The 22,309-nt window shown below is 55.8% G+C and overlaps 1 protein-coding gene across 8 annotated transcripts in view; it reads left to right on the forward strand.

The window, feature by feature from the left end:
* The first annotated feature begins 9,801 nt into the window (after positions 1–9,801).
* Positions 9,802–22,309, forward strand: part of BRD1 (bromodomain containing 1) — a 35,636-nt gene continuing 23,128 nt past the window's right edge. For 3 of the 8 annotated variants that reach the window (XM_057741657.1, XM_057741658.1, XM_057741659.1), the window contains exons 1-2: positions 10,117–10,543; positions 12,707–14,084. In XM_057741657.1, coding sequence (XP_057597640.1) covers positions 12,721–14,084 — 1,364 coding nt within the window. In that variant the 5' untranslated portion in view covers positions 10,117–10,543; positions 12,707–12,720. Of the gene's footprint in view, positions 9,934–10,108; positions 10,544–12,706; positions 14,085–22,309 lie in introns of those variants that run through there. The other 5 variants (XM_057741656.1, XM_057741660.1, XM_057741662.1 and 2 more) reach the window with 5 other exon arrangements.

A 22,309-nucleotide genomic window follows, 5' to 3' on the forward strand; every position in this document is an offset into this window, starting at 1 on the left:
GTTGTTTTGTTTTGTTTTGTTTTAAAGCTTATTTATTTATTCATTCACTTTTGGCTGTGTTGGGTCCTGGTTGCTGCACACGGGCTTCCTGTAGTTGCGGAGAGCGGGGGCTACTCTTCGTTGTGGTGCAAGGGCTTCTCCTTGCAGTGGCTTCTCTTGTTGTGGAGCACGGGCTCTAGGCGCGCAGGCTTCAGTAGTTGCAGCACATAGGCTCAATAGTTGTGGCTCATGGGCTTAGTTGCTCCGCAGCATGTGAAATCTTCCTGAAGCAGTCATTGAACCCATGTCCCCTGCATTGGCAGGTGAATTCTTAACCCTGCACCACCTAGGAAGTCCTTGTTTTGTTTTTTTGTTTGTTTGTTTTGGTCACAAATTTTAGAAGTTTAATCATGTGTGTGGTATAGGTTTCTTTGGATTTATCTTATTTGGGATTCATTCAGTTTCTTGAATGTGTAAGTTTATGTCTTTTGCTAAATTTGGAAAGTTTCTTTTTTCAAAAAATTGAAGTATAGTTGCTTTTCAAGGTTGTGTTAGCAAAGTGATTCAGTTATTCATACATATATATCTATTTTTTTCAGATTATTTTCCCCTGTAGGTTATTATAAAATATTGAGTATAGTCTCTTGTGCTGTACAGTAGGTTCTCCGTTGGTTATCTATGTTATAAATTTGGAAAGTTTCTGCCATAAGTTCTTCAAATATTTTTTTCAACCTCTTGTTCTTACTCCATTCCTTCTGGGATCCAATGCCACAAATGTTAGACTTCTTTTATTTTTTTATACTCCCTCAGTCTGTTTTCTTTTGGTTGTTCTGTCCTTTAGTTCATGGACTCTTTCTTCTGTCATATTCATTGTGTTATCGAGCCCATTCAGTGAGTTCTAAATTTTGGTGTGTTTTTCAGTTCTATCACTTCCATTTGGTTTTTTAATAACATTTCTATGCACTAAGACTTTCTGTTTTTATACTTTTTTCAAGGTAATTTGTGATTGGTTGTTGATGCATTTTCGTGGTGGCTGCTTTACAGTCCCTGTCAGATAATTCCAGCATCTGATTTGTCTCCCTGTTGGCATCTGTCGTTTGTTTTCCTCTCATCTAAGTTCTTGGTTTGACAAGTGGTTTTCAAGACTGTAATCTAATCAGCTTGGATAGTATGTTGGGAGCCTCTGGATCCTGTTGAAACCTTCTATTTTAGCAGCAGTCATCCTGCTACTGTTCAGGTGCTACAGGTGCAACACATCCTGGCCTGCTCTTGTGGGTTGTGACTCCAATGATCATTTAGTTTTCGGAGCCCTTTCTGTTCTGGTACATTCTGTTCACCTGGTGCCACTGGAGCTTCTGCTTAACTCTGCTGGTACTGCTTGCGGGGAGAGGAGCTGCCAGGCTGCCCAGAGCCGGCAGATGAGGAGTGGGACCGGTTGGACCTATGGGGTGGAGGATGCTTCTGAGACCTGGTGCCTGCAGGGTTCCTCCTCCATCTTTTGTGACTTCCCCATGGGAGGATAGTTGGGCTTCCCTGAGCTGTTGGGTGGGAGGGTGGGGAGATGCTGGACTTGGGAGGGGGATGGGAGAGTCCAGGCTGCAGTGTTTTCCTCAATCCTAGGTCCCCAGCCAGCCTACCTTTTCTTTCTTACCAGAGCCCTGTAATCTGTCTCTTGTATTATTTCCCAGCTTTTAAAGTATGTTTAGTTGGAGGAGAAGGAAGAGATGTCTACATCATCTCTCTGGTGTTATTTTTAATTTTTTAATTTATATAATTATTTATTCAACGTATTTTATTATTATTATTCTTAAATATTTTATTTATTTACTTATTTGTTTGGTTGCACCGGGTCTTAGTTGTGGCAGGCAGCCTCCTTAGTTATGGCATGCGAACTTTTAGTTGTGGCATTCATGTGGGATCTAGTTCCCTGATGAGGGATCGAACCCGTGTCCCCTGCTTTGGGAGTGTGGAGTCTCAACCACTGCACCACCAGGGAAGTCCCAATTCAATGTATTTTAAAAACAGCTTTATTGAGATATAATTCGCATGCCCTATAGTTCACTCATTTAAAATGTACAATTCAAGGGAGTTCCCTGGTGGTCCAATGGTTGGGACTTGGGGCTTTCCCAGCTATGGCCTGGGTTCAATCCCTGATCAGGGGAACTAAGATCCTGCAAGCAGCATAGCAAGACCAATTAAAAAAAAAAGAAAGAAAGAAAGGACAATTCAAAAGTTTTTAGTATATGCACAGGGCTGTGCAACCCTCACCACAGTCAATTTTAGAACATTTTCATCACCCCTCAAGAAACCCCACACCCATCTGCAGCCCCCCTCCCCGAGGCCCTGGCAACCACTAACCTGCTTTGCCTATTATGGACATTTCATATAAATGGAATCATATGATATGTGACCTTTGTCTCCTTCACTTTACAGAACGTCTTTCAAGATTCATCTCTGCTGTAGCACATTTCAGTACTTCATCCCTTTATATAGTCAAATAATATTCCACTTATGGATAGGCCACATTTTATTTATCCATTCATCCATTGACGACATTTGGTTTGTTTTCCGCTCTCGGCTATTATGTGTAATACTGCTGTGAATATTCACATACAAGTTCTGTGTGGACGTGTTCTCCTTTCTCTTGGGTACATACCAAGGAGTGGAACTGCTGGGTCATAGAAGCGATAGTATCACGTGGGCTGCTGTGCAGAGAAAAGCTGTAGAGACGCCGGGGGAAGCAGAGAGACCAGTCAGGGCACCAGACAACCTAGGCAAGGGATGACAGTGATTTGCTCTGGGATGGTAACAGGAGGTAGTGACACACGACTGGTCCTGGACACATTTGAAGGGGGAGTTAACAGGATTCGCTGATGGACCCGATGTGAGCAGTAAGGCTGCCTCTCACTCAGGAAGCATGGAGTCACCATTAACAGAGAAGGTGCATTAGTATCCTGGGTGCCGTGACAAAGCGCCACAGACCCGGGGCTTCAACCCCGGAGACGCGCTGTCTCCCAGTCCTGGAGGCTGGACCCCTGCACTCGCCTGAGGTGTCGTGTCGGCGGGGCTGCCTCCCCTGAAGGGAGCCTGTCGGGAGCATCCTTCCTGCCTCTTGGGCTCAGGTGGCATCACTCTCGGTGTTGCTGGGCTGGCAGCTGCGTCCCTCCAGCCTCTGCCTCTGTTGTCACATGGCCTTCTCCCTGGAATCTGTGTGCAAAGTTCCCTCTACTTATAGGGACACCAGTCATGGGATTAGGGCCCCCCCGTGACCTCACCTTAACTTCATCACCTGCAAAGTCCCTGTTTCCACGTAAGGTCACGTTCACAGGCACTGGGGATTAGGATGTCAACCTATCTTTTTTGGGGGGCACATAACTCAGCCCATAACAGATGGGAAGAAAACAGGGGAGCAGTTTGGGGATTGGAGGCCAAGCGCTGGGCATCAGGCACATCCAGTTTGGGATGTCCGTCAGCCTCCACAGCAGAGATGCCGAGGATGAGGATGCAGCGAGATGCAGGAGCTGCCACAGCTCTGAAGGGAGGGTGTGTCCAAGATGGATTTGAATCAGCAAGGAAACCAGCATAACGGTGAGGCTGGTTCACAACCCTGGAGAGAGGGAAAGATTTGTAGTGGCTGAAAAGAAGCTTGCTTGAGGAATCGCGCTAATTTAGACTAAAAACTGGTTAATGTTCTACAGGGCCATGAAACTGCAGCCTCTTCCAGCTAACCTTTCCTACAGAAATAATGTCTATCACTTCCCTCTGGGCAAACTGCATTGCGATCAGACAAGAGTCACGTTACCTAGCCATCCATTTTCTGCAAGTTAAAATCTACCCTCATCGAGTTATTTTTTTTTCAGCAAAGCATTTTTATTTTTTAAGAATTATTTTGTGATTTATTTATTTTATTTTTGGCTGTGTTGGGTCTTCATTGCTGCGCATGGGCTTTCTCTAGCTGTAGTGAGCGGGGGTTACTCTTTGTTGAGGTGCGCAGGTTTCTCGTTGTGGTGGCTTCTCTTGTTTCGGAGCACAGGCTTTAGGGCGTGTGGGCTTCAGCAGTTGTGGCTCGCAGGCCCTAAAGCGCAGGCTCAATAGTTGTGGTGCACGGGCTTAGTTTTCTCTGCAGCATGTGGGATCTTCCCGGCCCAGAGATTGAACCCGTGTCCCCTGCACTGGCAGGCAGATTCTTAACCACTGCACCACCAGGGAAGCCCGTACCCTCCTAGAGTTATTAAAAATCATAATCAAGGGACTTCCCTGGTGGTGCAGTGGTTAAGACTCCACACTCCCAATGCAGGGGTCCCAGGTTCAATTCCTGGTCAGGGAACTAGATCCTGCATGCCGCAACTAAAGCTCCCACAGGCCGCAACAAAGATCCCACATGCCACAACTAAGACCCAGTGCAGCCAAATAAATAAATAAACATTAAAAATAATCAATAGTAAATGGCAGGTAAAACAGATGCATACCATAGTGAATCAAAAAATACCCTTGGTGGGTCTGCTGGACCACACTCAGCTTCCCACCCAAAAGACCCACCGCCATCCTCTCACAAATTCATGTTTTGGAAAATTTCTGTTAGTTCCCCCTTATGACAGTATGTAATCTCCAAGGTTAGGTTATTCTTCATGGAAAGCTGGTCTTGTGTTTGGACCTGATTCATCTACAGGTACTGAAAGAAATGGTAATTATGACATCCAAGCCTCCTTGATGGGCTGGCACAACAAAACCACATGGGGTTACCCAACGACCAAGGCCGGAAAATCCACTTCTGCCTAGAGATGTCATCACAGGGAATGTGGGACTGAGCCTCTAGCATGCCTGAGATTCACATTTCTCTTGCCTGCAGCACCTATGCATGTAGGGGAGCTTCTCTCTTCATGAGGACCTAGGTAGGTGTCTGCCACAGCTCCTGTCTGCCTGACTGTACTTGTGAAGCTGAAACCTGGTACTCCGTCATTCAGGCACTGGTGTAGGTCTGTGGGTGCTGGGTCAACGCAGAGGCTAAGTCCTTGTTCTGGAGGTGGGTGTGTCATCTTGAATCACCGTAGACGTGTTATCAAGTATGATACCCGCTTGAGGCCGTGGTGGCACAAGCATTTTTGTCTAATTATATCCTGGTAAAAAAGAGGACTGAATTCCACTGAACCTATGCAAATAACTAGGTTTCTATTAAAATCGAATAGTCAGTAAAAATGATTCTCCCTGAATTCTGAAGGGAGAAAATACCTCATTTAAAGAATGTTTCGTTTGTTTGCAAAAGCACAGTCTACTACACAAAAGGTTAGAGATAGAACAAGAAGAAAGAAGGATTTTATCTTACTTCTGCCAGAAAATAGAAACTTAAAAAAAAGCAGATACCTGTCTCCTTGCCTTTGTTGGGCCCAAGCTTCCAGCTGCAGAAATAACGGGAGGGGGTGGGGGGGCTGTGCAGCCAGAGGAGGCAGGGACATTCCCAGAGCTGAGCTTTTGGCTGATGCATCTAATGGGGGGGTGGGGGGGGGAGTGGTTGATGCGCCTGGGGCCAAGTTTCCAGCTGGTGTAGCCTGACAGACAATGGAGCTGGAGCTACTAGGTGAAAGCACAGAGGCTTCTCACTGCTGAAAGTTAGAAAGGGGGAAGGGACAGAATGAGATTTGCTGTGTTAGAACTGAAGCTATCGGTATGAGCTTGAATTGTTCGTAGATATTAGAAAAGATACAGGTGTGTGTTTGTGTATGCACATATCCACATGCCCTACGCGCTCCTAGCTCTCTCTGCTGAGTGCAAATGGAACCGCACTTTGTATTATCATGACGTTACATTTCTCCTGTTCAGCATCATGTGTCTGAGATTCAGCCCTGTGGATCCAGTGGTGCAATTCATTCACTTCAGTTGCTGTGTGCTAGTCCATCGTGTGGACACACCTCACTTAACTCATGTAATTGTCCACCGACAGTTAAGGGTCCCCCTCCCCCCGCAAGCATTTTTGCTATTAAAAGCAGTGCTGCCTTGAACGTTGACAGGTCTCCTGATGCATCAGTGCAGCTTTCGCCGGCATGCAGCTAGGCATGGGATGTCCCTGGGAATATATGTTGGCTTAGCCCTAGAGCTCAGGACAGGTGTGCACATCATGGCAGTTTGCATTTTCCGAAATGGCCACGGCCACTTCTCCCTGCCACGGGCTCCTCTTAAAATGTGACTCTGACATTTTTTTTCACAGGAAGTAGGGGCTGATGTCCCCCTGTCTCCTGAATCTGGACAGGTTTGCATGCAAATGATGCTATGTGACATCTGAGGCTATGGTATGAAAAGTGATACCGGGCCCACCTGGTTCTCTTGGGACTCTTGCTCTTCGAACCTGGCCACCCTCTCTTGAGGGTGTCCCCCAGGCCCTCAGCGCACAGCCTGAACCAGCTTGCCAGCCACATGGGTGCAGCATCTTGGACATGGCCTCTCCAGCCCCCAGTGGAGACATTCCAGGGGTGTCATGTGGAGTGGACCAGCTTTGCTGCTGAATCTTCCCCAAATAGCAGGTCTGTGAGTGAAAGGAGTGATTGCTGTTGTTTCAGCTACAAACTTTGGGGGAGGTGGTTTGTTATGCAGCACAGCTAACTGATGCACATGCTTAATTTCTTTGGAGGATGCCATATTGTTTAGAAGACAGTCGTACCACCAGACATTTCTGCCAGCAGGGTAGGCGTCTGAATTTAACGGTTGTGCTCATTCGGTGTGGTTTTAGTTTGCATTTCCAAAATCACTGGTGAGGTTATTGGCCCTTTCCTTGTTCCTCTCTGCAAGGAGACTGGTTATGGGATTCACCCATCATTCTTTTGGCTTGTTTGTCTCTAATGGATTTGGAAGGGTTCTTTATATATTCTGGATACTAATCATTTGCCAGGTGCATGTGTTGCAAATACCTTTCAGCTTTTAGTTCTTCATTCTCTTTATGGTCTTCTGAGGAGCAAAAGTTGTATGACACACTTTCCATCCACATTTTTAGGTGTGTTTCTCATAAACAGTATTTAACAGTATTTGCATTCTAATAAGAGAGTCTCTGTCTTTTTATAGATGAACTTAATCCCATCATGTCTCTGATTACTCAAGTGTTTGGATTTATCCCTGTTATCTCATGCTGCGTTCCTCATCTATCATGTGTCTCTCTCTCTCTCTTTTCTGCTTTTCCTGGGCACTGTCAATTTTTCATTTCGGTTTTCTCCCAGCTGTTTTGAAATCCGTAAACACTATTTTCATTTTTCTCAGGGAAACTCTGGTATTCTAGACTTTTTTGCAATCGATTCTAAAATCCTCTAGCAATATAAGAAATTTCGTGCACTTTTCCTTCCTGCTCCTCCCTTCCCTTGCCATGTGCAATGTTGCGCTCGTGTGGGATTTTCTCTCAAGTTGTTATTTGACCTTCTTTGAACAGTCTAAGTGGGTTTTTTTGTTGGCATCCAGGTCTTACTCTTGGGTTCACTTTTCATTTTGCTAGGGCATGTCTTTTAGTTCTTTCTGAGAGACTTAATGTATGGATGTTTACAGCCTGGGAAGACACCTTTATTTTGCTGTCTTGCTTGAATGCTAGTTGCACCGAGTATGGAATTGTAGGCTCAATTTTCTTAGAATTTTGACACTTTCACCCCTCCGCCAACTGACAATCAGGTTCAGTCTGACTAAAGAAAATCCTTCCTCTCTGAAGGTTTTTTTTTTTTTTAATAACTTTATTCTTCTTCCCAATGTAATTTTTAAAAAAAAAATTTATTTGGCTGCATCGGGTCTTAGTTGCGGTATGCAGGGTCTTTGTTGCAGCACGCAGGGTCTTTTTTTTTTTTTTTTTAAGTTTCGTCTCTTGGGATCTTTTAGTTGTGGCATGCATGTGGGATCCAGTGCCTTGACCAGGGATCAACGCTGGGCCCCCTGCATTGGAATCACAGAGCCTTAACCACTGGACCACCAGGGAAGTCCCTCTCTGAAGGTTTCTGAGCTAGTCTCTTCATCCTTAGAATTCCAGAAGGCCACGCTGATGTGCCTTCACTCCTCCTGGGCGTCACTTGGGTCGGTTGGTGGAGAAGCCGTCCTCCCTGCCTCTCTCCTGTTTCCTGTTTCTCTTCTTTCACAAGACTGCCTCCAGCTTCCTGGTTTGCGTCTGGCGTGCCCGGGGTGGAGAAGGGTGCAGGCCCCGAGTGCTTGTTGTTCACGGCTGCTGCTCTGACATGTCTGGACTCAGAAAGCAGGCATCTCTAAGAGCGGCTCCTGCATCTGCTGCAGATGTGGTCCCGGCCCTCTGCTGGGCCTGCCTCACCTCGGCCCAAGGATGTGTCTGGAGGTTGGACCTTGCTCAGGAACTTGACCACTGGGTGACCTTGGCTGGGGTGACCCTCCACGTCTTCACTTTTCAACCTGTACACTGGATGCAATGGGGCACAAGTTCTGCTCAGCACAGGCCCCCCACCTGGGACACCTGGTGGACATGGCCAGCCTACTCACAATAAGGTGTTTGCTGGAAGAGCCTAAGCAGTGGCCCCTGCCCTGCCTGCCCTGCCTGCCCAGGTGGGGGAAGGCCTCATCAACTCAGAAGCCTCTGCCCTGGGCGGCACGTTCCTTCTCCTACTGAGGGGCCTCTCCCTGGATGCCACCGGCAGGGGCCACCTGCCCTCCATTTCCCCAGGGCTGGGCTCCTTCACAGCCACTGCACTAACCTCAAATCCTCAGGGAAGCCAAAGAAACATCTAGGCCTCTCCCTCCTCCCAAAACACTTTGGACTTAATCTCGGGATGAGAGCTGTCATGAAACCACGGAATTTCGTTGTTTCAGCACAGCCCGCAGTGGCAGCAGCCAGAGCCACGACGAAGACTCGGGTCTCTGAACCACTGCTGGTCAGGGGCCCTTTTGGTTCCACGCGGATCCCACAGAGGGTTCCGGACCCAACCGCCCATCCCAGGCCTGGATCACCCGGCAGAGCGCGGGCCGGCGGGGCCGCCCCGCCCGTCCCCAGCGCTCCCCGCCCCTCCCCCAGCCCCTACCGGCACCCGGTCCCCGGCACCAGCGCCCGGTCCTGTGGGGCGCGGGGCCCTCAGGCTGCCCCACCCCCCGCCTGGCCCAGCCAGGCCTCAGCGGGCGCCCACTTGGGGGCCCCTCCACCCTGCGGCCAGCACTCCCCCAGGGCCCCCGGACACTCGGTGCACCCCGCTCCTGCTCTGGCCCCCACCTCTGCATCCCCTCCCCACCGGCCTCCCCTCAGGCCTCTCCCCGGCCGGCGCCCCCTCAAATGCTCCTGCTCCCGGGGCGCGGCGCCTCCTCCACCACATCCTGCGCCCCCTCAGACGCCCCCCAGGCCCGGTGCCCGGCGCCCCCTGAGATGCCCCCCAGGCCCGGTGCCCGGCGCCTCCTCAGACGCTCCCCCCCAGCCCTGGTGCCCGGCGCCCCCTCAGACGCCCCCCAGTCCCGCTGCCCGGCGCCCGCTGCCCGGCGCCGTCTCCTGCGCGGCCGCCCCTCCCCCGCCCTCCCTGCCCCCGCTCCCCTGCCCAGGACGGCGGCCGCGCGTCATGGCGGCGGCGGGCGGGGCGCGTCTCGCACGCAGCGCGCCGGGCGGAGCGCTCGCCGCATTGTTTGCTTCGCTGGGGAGCGAGCGAGCGAGCCGGCCCGGGCGTCCGAGCAGCCCCGCGCCAGCGCCCCGCCGTCGCCGCCGCCTCTGCCGCCTCCGCCGCCTCTGCCGCCTCCGCCGCCCGCCGGCCGGGCTCCCGCGCCGGGCCTGCGTCCGGCCCCGCCGCCCGCGCGAGCCGCCGCTCGAGAGCCCGCGGCCGCCGAGCCGAGCCGGGCCGGGCCGGGCCGCCGCCGCCAGGAGCCCGCGCCCAGAGCGGCGGCTGGCCGGGCCTGCGCGGCCGTTGGCGGAGGAGCTGCGGGCGCCATTAGCGCCGCCTCGGCCGCGCCGGCTCCCGCGCCCGCCGCCCGGCTCCCGCGGCCGCGGCCCCGAAGGTGAGTGGGTCGGGCTGGCCGGGGCCGGGGCCGGGGCCGCCGTCTCGCCGTCTCGCCGCCTCGCCCGCGGGCCGCCGCCGCCGGCCTCTCGGTGCTGGGGCCGCCGCCATGTTTGGCGGCCGCCGCGGCGGCGCATTGTCCGCGGGCGGCGGGGCCGAGGGAGGCCGTGGTGTCGGGGCGGCGGCGGCGGCGGCGGGGAGGCCGGGGACCCGGAAGGGAGGGAGGCCGGGCCGCCGGGGCGGGGAGGCCAGGCCGGGTTGGGAGGCCGGGCGGCCAGGAAGGAGGGAGGCCGGGCGGCTGGGAGGCCGGGGAGGGCGGCCGACTGGGAGGGAGGCCGGGCTGTCTGGGCGCCGGGGCGCGCCCGCCCGCCCGCCGCGCCTCCCGCCCGCCCGGCCAGACGGCAGCGGGCCGGGGTCCTGGTCTCCCGGCCGAGCGTGCGCCCGAGGGTCGCGTTATGTAACAGAGGCGCTGGGCGTGTTGGAGCCGGACGGGCAGCTCCGGGCTCCAGGGCCCTCTCCGTCCCGCGCCCGCGGCCCCGGGGCCGCCTGCAAGAAGGAACTCGACGGAGGTGTGCTTTACGGCGGACGCGCGCTGCGGGTGCGCGGCGCAGGTGTGAGCGCAGGCCGCGCCCCCGTGGAGGGAGCCCCCCGCCTGGGAGGGGGCGCGGGGCGGCGGGCGCGGCCTGCGCTCACCTGGCGCCCCGGCCCTGCGCAAGGCTGCAGGTGGCTTGTCCACAGGCGGGCGGGAAGGGCCCTGAGCCGGTGCCGTCTGCCTCTCTTGTGGCCACATGGCTTTTCTGCGTTTATCAGAAGGGTCTGGGGAGGCTGCTGGTCGCCTCCTCGTTGGAACGCCTGTCCTCTCGCAGAAGCGTCAAGTGTGGATGGAGCCCGAGGGCCAGAGACGGGAGCCTGGGGATGTAGGGAGGCTGGGCGGGGGAGGTGGTCTGCAGAGCGACCCGCGCCTGCTTCCCCTGTCACCATCGAGCTGGCACGTTGCGGAGCTGCCATGGCCGTTAAGCGCTGCTCCTCTTGGACCAAGTGGTCAGAGCCTCAGTGCGCTGTGGGGGAGAGTGGGTTTTGAAGTGCCGATTATGGTCATTGCTGTTGGTTCTTTGCTCTCGAGGAGAAAATTACACGTTTGGTTTTCATCAGCTGAGTAACCACCTGTCGCTTCTGCCCCAGCCCAGTAAGGACCCTGAAGCTGTGTGCAGTGCCTGGCGCACCGGGGTCCACTCTGCAGGCTGTGGTGTTGACAGCAGGCGGGGGGACTCCTCTCTCCCAGAAGTGGTGGCGGGGCCAGGGCTAGCTGGGAGGCAGCGGGGCCAGCCGCTCCGCAGGAATCCAGGGCTGCTTTGGCCTCTGGAATCGCCCTGAGATGCAGGTGATCTAGGGATTGGCCGCCCATGCTGTTTTCCATGCTCCTCTTCGTAGGGGATTCATGTCAGATTTCACGTCAAATGTGGATTTCTATTTGACAAAGCAAAAAGAAAACCACAATCTGAAGGATCTTTCTTAAAAAGCGCATTTAGGGTCTGCTGGGATTTCTGTTCCGGTTTGACAAAGCGAAGCCTGCCCTGTGAGGGCTTTTCCCGGAGACCAGGTGGATCGCGACGGTGCAGGCGCCCTGTGCTGGCTCCTCGGGGCCACCACGTCCAGCGGTGGGCCTTGGGCTCCACGTTGGGATGTTTGTTAGTCAATCTCTTAAACATCACTCTGCTTTCTGTCAGTAAACTGTGGTGGTTTGGAGGGAGGAGAGATCCTCGTCGTCAGTTCCTAAGGCGCTGCCTTGCTTGGCGGGCAGTGGTCCAGAGTCAGAAGTCATCACACGAGCGAGACTGAAAGTAGACTCAGTCAGTGACGGATGGCGGGCGTCTGAAAAGAGCGTGTTCTCATAAGTCTCTGTGGCCAAGATTTCAGGCACCTGAGCCTGTGCTGTCACGGGACAGAGGGGGCTCTGTGGGCGGCGCGGGGGTCTCAGGGTGGCCTTTGCTGTGGCGGGAGGTGGGCCTGGCACCATGGTCAAGCTAGCAGCTGGGAAGTGCCCTGAGGGGCAGGGCAGGTGGCTGGCCCATGGGGGGTTTCATGGTGGCCATTCTGAGGCCCTGCAGAGGCTGGGTGGGGGCCTCCCAGGGGTGAAGCCTACCCCCAGGCTAGTACGGGATGTTCCTGTTGGGTCCTGGTGTGGCTGGTGGCCCTGTGCCTCGACATGGCTGTGGAAGATGTGTTTGTGGAGAGGATGGACGGGCTGTGGTTAGATTGCTGAGGCTTCTGGGTCTCCCAGGAGTGCTGGCAGGACCGCCACTCTGGGGCTCAGGGCTCTCCTGGGCAGCACTGGGAGGGGAGCCAGGGGCCAGAGCCTGCAGGAGTCCAGCCCTTTGTGTGTGCTGTCTTGGGCTCAGGGCTGGGACGATACTTGTGAGGGATGTCGCGGTTGGTGACCTGTGGGTCCAAGAAGGCGACTGTGAGCAGTGGGTGCCAGTGTCCTGGAAGGACTTATCGTGGGTGCCTCTTGGGGCCCCTCCTCGCCTTCTGCCCTCTCCACTGGTCCAAGGAGTCCTTGGGGAGGGGCGGCCTGGTGGCAACGGGCTATTGAAGGTTGTTGAGATACCATTGTGAGTCCAGGGATGAGTGATTTTGGAAACCTCGGAGATAGGTCCACTGGGAGTTTTGTTTTGCTTTCATGCGCGTTGGTGAGCTCTGCCCGAGTGTACTTGGTGGTTTTCGCTTCTCGTGTCCTCTGCATGGAGTTAACGTGTCCTCTGCGTCTGTTTCAGGGAGTCAGTACCAAATGAGGAGGAAAGGCCGAGGTCATCGCGCTGCAGCGAGGCACCCTTCCTCCCCCGGCAGCACTAAGCACTCCCCGACGCGAGAGACCCTGACCTACGCGCAGGCCCAGAGGATGGTGGAGATCGAGATCGAGGGGCGCCTGCACAGGATCAGCATCTTCGACCCCCTGGAGATCATCCTGGAAGATGACCTCACCGCTCAGGAGCTGAGCGAGTGCAACAGCAACAAGGAGAACAGCGAGAGGCCGCCCGTGTGCGTGAGAACTAAGCGGCACAAGAACAACCGGGTCAAGAAGAAGAACGAAGCGCCGCCCAGCGCCCACGGCGCCCCCGCCTCGGCCAGCGCGCTCCCCGAGCCTAAGGTGCGGGTGGTGGAGTACAGCCCCCCGTCAGCGCCCCGGCGGCCGCCCGTGTACTACAGGTTCGTGGAGAAGTCGGCCGAGGAGCTGGACAACGAGGTGGAGTACGACATGGACGAGGAAGACTACGCCTGGCTGGAGATCGTCAACGAGAAGCGCAGGGCCGACTGCGTGGCGGCCGTGTCCCAGAGCGTGTTCGAGTTCCTCATGGACCGCTTCGAGAAGGCGTCGCACTGCGAGAAGCAGAAGCAGGGGGAGCAGCAGTGCCTGATCGATGAGGACGCCGTGTGCTGCGTGTGCATGGACGGCGAGTGCCAGAACAGCAACGCCATCCTCTTCTGCGACATGTGCAACCTGGCGGTGCACCAGGAGTGCTATGGCGTGCCCTACATCCCCGAAGGCCAGTGGCTCTGCCGCCACTGCCTGCAGTCCCGGGCCCGGCCGGCCGACTGCGTGCTGTGCCCCAACAAGGGTGGCGCCTTCAAGAAGACGGACGACGACCGCTGGGGCCACGTGGTGTGCGCCCTGTGGATCCCCGAGGTCGGCTTCGCCAACACTGTGTTCATAGAGCCCATCGACGGCGTGCGGAACATCCCTCCCGCCCGCTGGAAGCTGACCTGCTACCTCTGCAAGCAGAAGGGTGTGGGCGCCTGCATTCAGTGCCACAAGGCCAACTGCTACACTGCCTTCCACGTGACGTGCGCCCAGCGCGCCGGCCTCTACATGAAGATGGAGCCCGTGAAGGAGCTGGCCGGCGGCGCCGCCACCTTCTCCGTCAGGAAGACCGCGTACTGTGATGTCCACACGCCCCCGGGCTGCACCCGGAGGCCCCTGAACATTTATGGGGACGTCGAGATGAAAAACGGCGTTTGTCGCAAGGAGAGCTCGGTCAAAACGGTCAGGTCCACGTCCAAGGTCAGGAAGAAAGCGAAGAAGGCCAAGAAGACGCTCCGGGGGCCCTGCGCGGCCCTGCCGCCCGTGTGTGCTCCCTACATCCCCCCTCAGAGGTGAGTGCGGTGAGCCCAGGCCCGCTGGGAGGGCGCCCAGGGTCTGTGTGCCCAGGGCCACCGCGTGTGGTCCGCGTGGCCCCAGCTGTCCCCTCCGATGCAGCTTTGTTCAGTCTGCACTTCGCGGGAACGTGGATGTTGCCAAAGATCTGTGTCTGTGAGACAGGGGAGTGTGTCTGGTTTCCTTGATGTCCACGCGGGCTGAGTGGCCGCTGTCAGGGTGGCTACACTGACTGCAGCCACATGGGGCTGGGGCCCTGTGGCGCCCCAGGGATTGTTGCCATCATCAACATGATGGAATGCCATTCTCTGCCCTGCTCCCTCACCAAAATCTAGGAATCTTGTGGGATTTTAAAAATAATTTGTTGGAAACTGAAGTAGCGTGGCTGGGTAAGGCAGACACCGGGGTGGAGGGGAGAGTGAAGGTGATGGGAGCCGTGTGGCGGGAGGTGCCGGCTGCCTTCCTGTCGTGGGACGGGCTTGCTGGTTTTCCTGGTTGTTTCTCTCGTGGTACGAGCATTGCCTGGTCAGCATCGGGTTCTCTGCCTAGAGTGGTCCACGGTGGCAGGGTCAGGACCCCGCCGGCCACCCCATCGCGGGACTCGTTTCCTCCTCTGCTTGTTCTTCTTGCCACTGTTAAACGCTCTTGTTTGGGATACGAGGTGAGTGGCTTGATGAACCTGTCACCAGAGCCTGTGAGTGCGTGTGGCTTGAGGAGGCACACACAGCACCGTGTGGTGGGACCTGGGGCTCTGGAGCAGTCTGCTTAAGGGAGGAAAGCGTTGGATGCTGCAGGCGGGATGGAAATGGGTGTCTGCCCCCGAGAGCAGCTCGCGGGGTGTCGCCATGTCATAGGATGTGGTGGGAGCTGCCACTGAGAATCGTGGTTTCATCCCCAGAGGAGTAGGTACGTCCTTTGTATTACGAGTTAGAAGTGTGGCCTTTTTCCCAAAATGAAGTTTTCTTTTTTTTATGGAACAGTACGTATGTTAGAGAATCAGTAAATTCAGATCAAGTGAGTAGGAAGTGCTTATAATCTCTTATCCAGAGGAAGTTCTCTGAAAACCAAGGTGTCTCTTTGCAAGTAAGTCAGTCTGACATTTAAAAGACAGTTTCACTGGAATTTCTACCTGTAGATCAAAAAGCATAGGGTTTGTATCCACAGCTTCTGTTTAAGAGCCTGAAATTTTCAGCTTTACCGAAATTGAAGTAAATGAAGCAAAAAAAGTGATCCAATAAGTCGAACGGCCGGACGTGTGAGGTGCTGCCTTGTCTCTCCAGCCCTGCGTGGTTGCCTGCTCCAGGGGCTGTCGGCCCGTCCACAGGAGAAAGCGTTTGTGGGCCCCTGGGGTCTGAGGTGACCCGGCCTGATGGAGAAGACGACTCTTGCTTTGCACTAAATATTTCAGCTCAGGTGATGGAGCTGAACCGCGTGCGGGAGGAGTAGCTGGCCGCACTCCCGTCTCGTTCTTCCCTAACTTAGGAACGCATTCAGTTTGGAGCACCCGGGCGAGTGCTCGTGGCCGCAGGCGTTGCTGTCAGTGTGGAGATCCCAACGTCGGACTGCCCTGTGAGGTGTCGGCTGGGTGCTAGGAGGCCTAGGCTCACAGCCCCTGCTCTTGTTCTGAAGCTGTGGTCCGAGGTGCAGCTGGGCTGGTGGCCCCGTTCTGACCAGGCCCCAGTGGCGTGTAAATGGGGGTGAAGCCGCGCACTCCGCAGCCGCTGGCGCGGGACCCCTCTACAGCCGCCACAGGACGGCGTTGGGAGCCGGCTTGGGAGCCGGCCCTGGGGGCTGGAAGAGGGGCTTTGGAGATCTCAGAAGAGGAGGATCTCCCTTATTCCCTGCAGAGAGGAGGGTCGGCGTTGAGAAGCTGTGGGTGTATGGCAGGGACTGTAAGTGCTTTTGTAATTTGAGTGGTTTAAAAGTTTTCAAGTGAAAAAGACCAACTGATTTTGAGATCATAGTCTGTTCTCAACAAGAGGGAGATGGTGGGTTTAATTTCTTTAATTTATAGCGTCTTTGTGCTACGAAGATAGCTTTTCTTGTCTCTCAGTGGTAGGCTCTGGAATAAAGATGTGAGTGTTCTGAGGCTGCGCCCACCTGTTCAGGGACTCCGAGCTGGTGGCCAGGCCGGCCGACGGGGGCCCGCAGGCTGCTGCGTGGCCAGGAGCCGTTGCTGGCCCGCTGATGGGATGCGGTGCTCTGCCCTGGGTGGGTGGGTGGGGTCTGGCGGGGTCCTCATGGCCTCTTGGTCCCTTTGCAGGTGAGGGTCCAGCCTTTAGCGAGGACGAGCTGCTCCTGAGTGGTTGTCCCGGTGGCACGGAGCTGTGCCCGTCTGTCTGTGTCGCCCCTCCCTCACGCGTTCTCAAATTAGAATAAATTTTTCCCAACATAGAAGCAACATATTTAAAGTTGGGGAAGATATGAAAAGTCAGGTCTGAAGAGGAGAGAAGAGTCACTCGTTGTCCCCTTGCTGGCTTGTGCTGGTGCTGCTCTTTTTCTGTTGAAGCGCCGTCTCCTCCTCAAGTGGCTGCTCTTCTGATTGGACCCTCTGATGCTTCATCCACTTTATCTGCTTCGCAGGGGAGGGGAGGGGCCAGGCCAGGAGAGGGGACTCGTGGCGTTGGAGCCTCCCGGGTCCCTTGGGGTGATTAACTGAGTTATGTTCCTGCCGAGCAGCAGGCCTGGTCACTCTGCTCTCTCTGGTTGTGCAGTGGGTGTCGCTCTGTATCTGGGCAGGAGGAGCCTCTGGGGAGGAGGGGCCTCCAAGGAGGAGCACCCGGCCCGCCCGTCCTCCCACCTGTCCTCCCGCCTGTCCTCCCGCCCTGTCCTGCATGTCTTCCCTCCTGTCCTCCCTCACGTCCTTCCGCCTGTCCTCCTGGCCTGTCCTCCCGGCCGCTTCGATTGTTCACGTGCATGCTCCTCAGTGCGGACGCTGCCTGATGAGCCGTTCCCTGAGTTCCCGATGAGGATGAAGGGTCTGGGTCCTGGCTCTGTCCCCTCGAGGGCACCCTCGCGGATGGGGACGGCTGGAGAGCGGCGCTCGGGAGCCGTTGGACAGATGAGTTAATGCTCGTTGAATGTAACAGCAGGGAGTTTGGACTTGAGTTTCATATGTTTTTTTTCATGTTTCTGGCAGTGAATTTTATTAGGTTTTATGGACGTTCTGATGGGCCGTGGCCTGGGGAAATGGGAGAAGCCTGTTGGTCCCTGCACGTGGGAGCCCGGCTCTGGGTGCCCCCAGGGACCCACCTGCCTGGGTCCTTGGGGACGGGCTGTTTAGGGAGCGACTCCTGGAGAGGAGCCCTGAAGACCCAGCCAGAAGCGGGAAGTGCGGGTTGTGAGACGCCCGCTGCGTGGAGGTGCCGGCCCGCGTGTCCCGCTCCTCTTGGTGTCCCTCCCGGTGTCCCTCCTGGCCTCGTTGGGTGAGCCTGGCCGAGGCGGCCTCCGAGGCTCTTCCCGCCTGAGGTTGGGAGCGCGCGGCATTTTCCTGGAGCTGCTCTAAGTGTTCTAGTTCTGACCCTCCTGTGACTTTGTTGCTTTCCTTGGTTTTGAATTTGGAAGGGGGGGGGTGCGTGGCGTGGGGGGCTCGCGTCTCCTCGGGCAGGTCCGTCTGTCCGGGCTGCCGGCTCCAGGCTCTGCACCCATGAGGGCCTTCCCCGGGGAACGGAGTGGGGGGGCGTGGGGATGGTACATCCGGTGAGCAGGTGTATTTTGACCAAAGAGTCGATGTGAATAAAAATAAAAAACAGTGCAGGCAAGGAGTCTGGACAGAAGTGTCTCCACTGCGTCGCCGGCTCTTCCAGGGGCGCCCAGGAGCCAGCGTGGCCCGGAACCATTCCCTCCAGAGGTGGGTGAAAGACTCTGGGCTCCTCAGGTCTGGCAGGTGGGCCTGGCTCACGTGCCCCGACCTCTGTCCGAGCTTTGGGAGAGGGCGGGGGCGCGGGGTAGAGACCCAGCCTGTGCCCGCTGAGAAGGCGTGGGGCAGGGAGGGACCCGCTCCCGGCAGGCGCGGGCGGGCTGGCCCGGGCGCGGCTCCAGGGTCTGCCCACGTCAGGTGGGGATGGGTTTTAATGCTGTTTGTCCTGTTTCTCGGGACTTTTATATAAAAAGTTTAAAAACAGAAAACTAGACGGTAACACTGACTTATCAAATGTAGCAAAAAAAAAAAAAATGTTTTCACTGACCCCTTGCTTTTGGGACCCTCCAGTCCCATCAGCCCACCTCCTTTCACAGCAGCCACGCGTCGTAAATGGGGGTGGGTTCCTCTGAGGCCTGTTTTTTTTTTTTTTTGGCCCTCGTGGGATCGCCACGTGGGGTGGGCTTGGGCGATGCCCCGGTGCGCCCCCCGGGGTGGGTCTCCCCGCTCCGGCCCGGCGTGTGGGTGGCGGCTTGTTAGGTAGCGCCCATCAGGTGTCCTCCCCCCAGCGTGTCTCCTCAGCCGCGCGGTGTGGCCCAGCGTCGGCAGCACCCGCCCGCCCCCCTCGCCTGCTCCTTCCTTTTGGTCATTTTGGGACGCGTCCCAGGCACGTCCTTTCATCCATGGGTATGTCAGTGTGGAGAGCAGATGTGGGTCCGTAAACGCAGAACCCTGCCTGGGCTGTGCCTCGCAGGGCTGGAGTGAGTTGTGTCTGGAGCAGGATCTGTGTCTGGTTTGGTCGGAGGATGCTGCCCCTGCCCCAGTTTCCTCCAGGAGATGGTGGTCATGCGGCCCACGTGCGGGTCTTCCCAGCCGGTTGGCGGGGCTGTTGCTTACCTGTCCCGGCACCTCTGGCCCCTGAGCCCCAACCTGCGTGGGGCGGCCCTCCCGCAGTGCGTGTGCTCCTTCGGGAAGCCTGGACTGCACACCGCCATTTTACCTGACCTGGGTCTGGCCCACCTCGGTACTCAGTAAGATGTCTTTAAGGTTTTTTTTGAAAGTTCATGGTTTTCTCCATAAAAATCTCCGTGGAAAACCTAGTATTGGAAACTGTGTGTTTCTTCACACGAGCGGTTTTGGGTATTGTATAGGTGTAGGTTTTTGTACGTTGACGTAGTACATGGTAGTCTCCCTTAGGTTCTCTTTGTGGACAATGCCTGTGAAGTGACCGTTGGGCAGTTTTTCCTGTCTTTTTCCAAACAGCCCGGCCGAGGGCCACCAGCGCAGGCGGATGTGACGGGGGAGAGCGGACAGCCCTGCCTTGGCCCACCCTTCGTGGGGATCGTCTGCTTCTTTAACTCCTGTTTTATTTTGTTTTATGGCTTGTACGTGTCATTCCCTGAGGGCCTGGAGATTTTCTTCTGAGAGCTTTGGCACGACGCCCCCACCCTGTCTCTCGCGCCCCCTCGACCTGGGCGCTGCCCGGATCTCTGGCGCCTGGAGCGAGGCAGCGCTCGCTTCGCCGTCCCGGCCCCGCTGTCCCTCATGCTCGTCCCCGATGAGTCTTCTCGGCGCTGGGAGCGTGGCTCCCTCTGCGCTGTAGACAGCTGCATCACTCACGGAGTGACGTCTCCTCCCCGGAGGCCCGTGACCGTGCTCCCAGCCCCGGGCTCGGGCTCGGGGTGCGTGGCTTCGTGCACCCGCCTGCTTGCCCTGTGCTTCCACATCATCCTCAGGCTTCGTGACCGCCCCCTTGGGAGCGTGGAAGTTGCATGGAGTTTCAGGCCAGTTTGGAGGTGACCTGTGTGTCCTGTCTGTCTCTCACTGGCACTGTCGTCCAGGGTCTCCGTTTTAGACCTTCCTCGTCGCTCAGGAACATTCTGTTAATCATCTCCCTTCATAGCTGGTGAGCACCTGCGGGTGTTCAGCTGCCGACCCGCCTCTGTCCACGCGGTGAGTCTGTCTGTGTGGTGAGCATACTCCCTGCAGCGATCCTGGGGGCGGGGTGGGCGGCCGGCACCCCGGCTCTGGTCTGGAGGGGTAGCTCCCAGTGTGCCTGGAGCGCATTGCAGATCACATGGACCCCTTGCCTTTCCACATCTTTTGAGGCAATCGCATTCTGCTGTCTGATCTGTGGCTGTGTGAGTTGCATTTATGGGACTTGCAATCTTGAGACCACCTGCCTTCCTAGGACAGACCGCGGGCCCAGGTGGGTGTCTCCTTGTACTTGGCACTCGGCCTGACTTCACTCCCGCTGCCTCGTTGGGACGGTTGCTCAGAGAAGTGGACGCATCTCCTTGCCTTCCTGGAGTTGGTATGAGTTTGGGCTGATCTGATCTTCTGATGGTGAACTTCTTCTGAGAAATTGCTTTCTTTTTTTTTCTTTTCGGGGTGGGAAGAAAACTTTAAAAGACTGATTCAGTTTCTAGAGTAATTATTATTTGGTAAGTTACATTTTTCTACAGGTTTGTTTTGCATCTCAGTTTTTTAAAAAATTTATTTATTTATTGGCTGTGTTGGGTCTGTTGCTGTGCGTGGGCTTTCTCTAGTTGTGAGCGGGGGTTACTCTTTGTTGTGGTGCGCAGGCTTCTCATTGTGGTGGCTTCTCTTGTTGTGGAGCTTGGGCTCTAGGCATGCAGGCTTCAGTAGCTGTGGCTCGCGGGCTCTGGAGCACAGGCTCAGTAGTTCTGGCGCACAGGCTTAGTTGCTCCGTGGCATGTGGGATCTTCCTGGCCCAGGGATCAAACCTGTGTCCCCTGCATTGGCAGGCGGATTCTTAACCTCTGTGCCACCCAGGGAGCCGCTGCATCTCAGTTTTCATGATACTCTTTTTTTTTTAATTGAAGTATAATTGATTTTGAAAGTGTTAGTTTCTGGTGTACAGCATAGTGACTCAGATATACATACATGTGTACACACACACACACACACACAGTTTTTCATGTTCTTTTCTATCATGGCTTGTTATAGGATGTTGAGTATAGTTCCCTGTGCTATGCAGTGAGTCCTTGTTATCTGTTTTACACATAGTCCTGTGTATGTGTTACTCCCAAACTCCGAATTTATCCTTCTCCTACCCCCTTTCCTGTTTGGTAACCGTAAATCTGTTCTCTCTGTGAGTCTTTTTCTGTTTTGTAGATAAGTTCTCTTGGGTCATATTTTAGATTCTACTTATACGTGACATCACATGGTGTCTGTCTTTCTCCTTCTGACTGACTTCACTAAGTATGGTCATCTCCAGGTCCATTCGTGTGGCTGCAGCGGCATTATTTCATTGTTTTCTGTGACTGAGTAATAGTCCGTTGTGTACACGTACCACGCCTTCCTCATGCACTCTGTCAATGCACAGCTGGGTTGCTCCCGTGTCTTGGCTGTTGTAAGTAGTGCTGCTGTGAACATGGCGGCGTGATACTCACTTTTAATCGATTTCTGTTCCATGCGTTTCTTTACGAGTCATTTCAGAGAACACAGTTCTGGTCTTGTTGAGATTGTCTTGTGTGTCCTCGTTTCCTGTTTCATGACTTTCTGCTCTTCGTCTGTGTTCCCCCAGCTTCACTGAGATTCACTGACGTGGGACAGTGCAGATTTAAGGTGTGCGGTGCGATGATTTGAATCACTTATGTTGCAGGTGTTTGCGGGATGAAGTCAGGTCGCTCACCCTTCACCTGCCCAGCCGCTGTTGCTGTGGTGGGGAGAACATGAAAGCTCTCCTCAGCTGCTTTCCTGGGCGCTGCGTGGCCTTGGGGACGGTGTCGCCGCCTGTGCGCGGTCTCGGGGCCTTCCTGTTGTCTTCTCCCAACCTCTCCAGTTGGCTGCTCAGCACGTTTCGCGTCAGCCCTCTGTCTGCGCTGTCCCACGTGGCCGTCACAGTAACTGAGCGTGTGTCAGAACACATCCGCATGTGTAGAGACCCCTGAGCTCTGTGCGTTAAGATGTGTGCACTTTACTGCCCCTCCGTCAGGCTGCCGTCAAAAAGGTGAAAACAGACCCCAATGGAAGGGTGCCTACGAGGTGCCCAAGAGGAACCCAGCCCCATCCTCAGACGAGGAGCCCAGGGGTCCCCGGCACCTTCTGCTGGAGCGGTCGCAGGACACCAGAGATGCTCTGGCTGCCGCTCGCACCGTGTGACCAGGCGTCCCGAGCACGCGGGCCTGTGGACAGGCTGGGCTGGGGCGTGGGCTCCGCGTCTGCCGCGGCCCCTCTCACCCAGCCCCGGCCTCTGCTTGCTGTGTAGCTGCCCCGTTAGTGGGCTCCTTGGCCACCAGGGTAGGCGCCGTGGGGGCTCCTCTGGGCATCCCGGGCAGGGCCACCCCTTGTGGCGCGTGGCCTTCGGCACCGAGGCTCGAGCTGCAGCCGCTGCTTTAA

Source organism: Hippopotamus amphibius, chromosome 7 (genome assembly GCF_030028045.1).
Source record: "Hippopotamus amphibius kiboko isolate mHipAmp2 chromosome 7, mHipAmp2.hap2, whole genome shotgun sequence".
Taxonomy (NCBI): Eukaryota; Metazoa; Chordata; class Mammalia; order Artiodactyla; family Hippopotamidae; genus Hippopotamus; species Hippopotamus amphibius.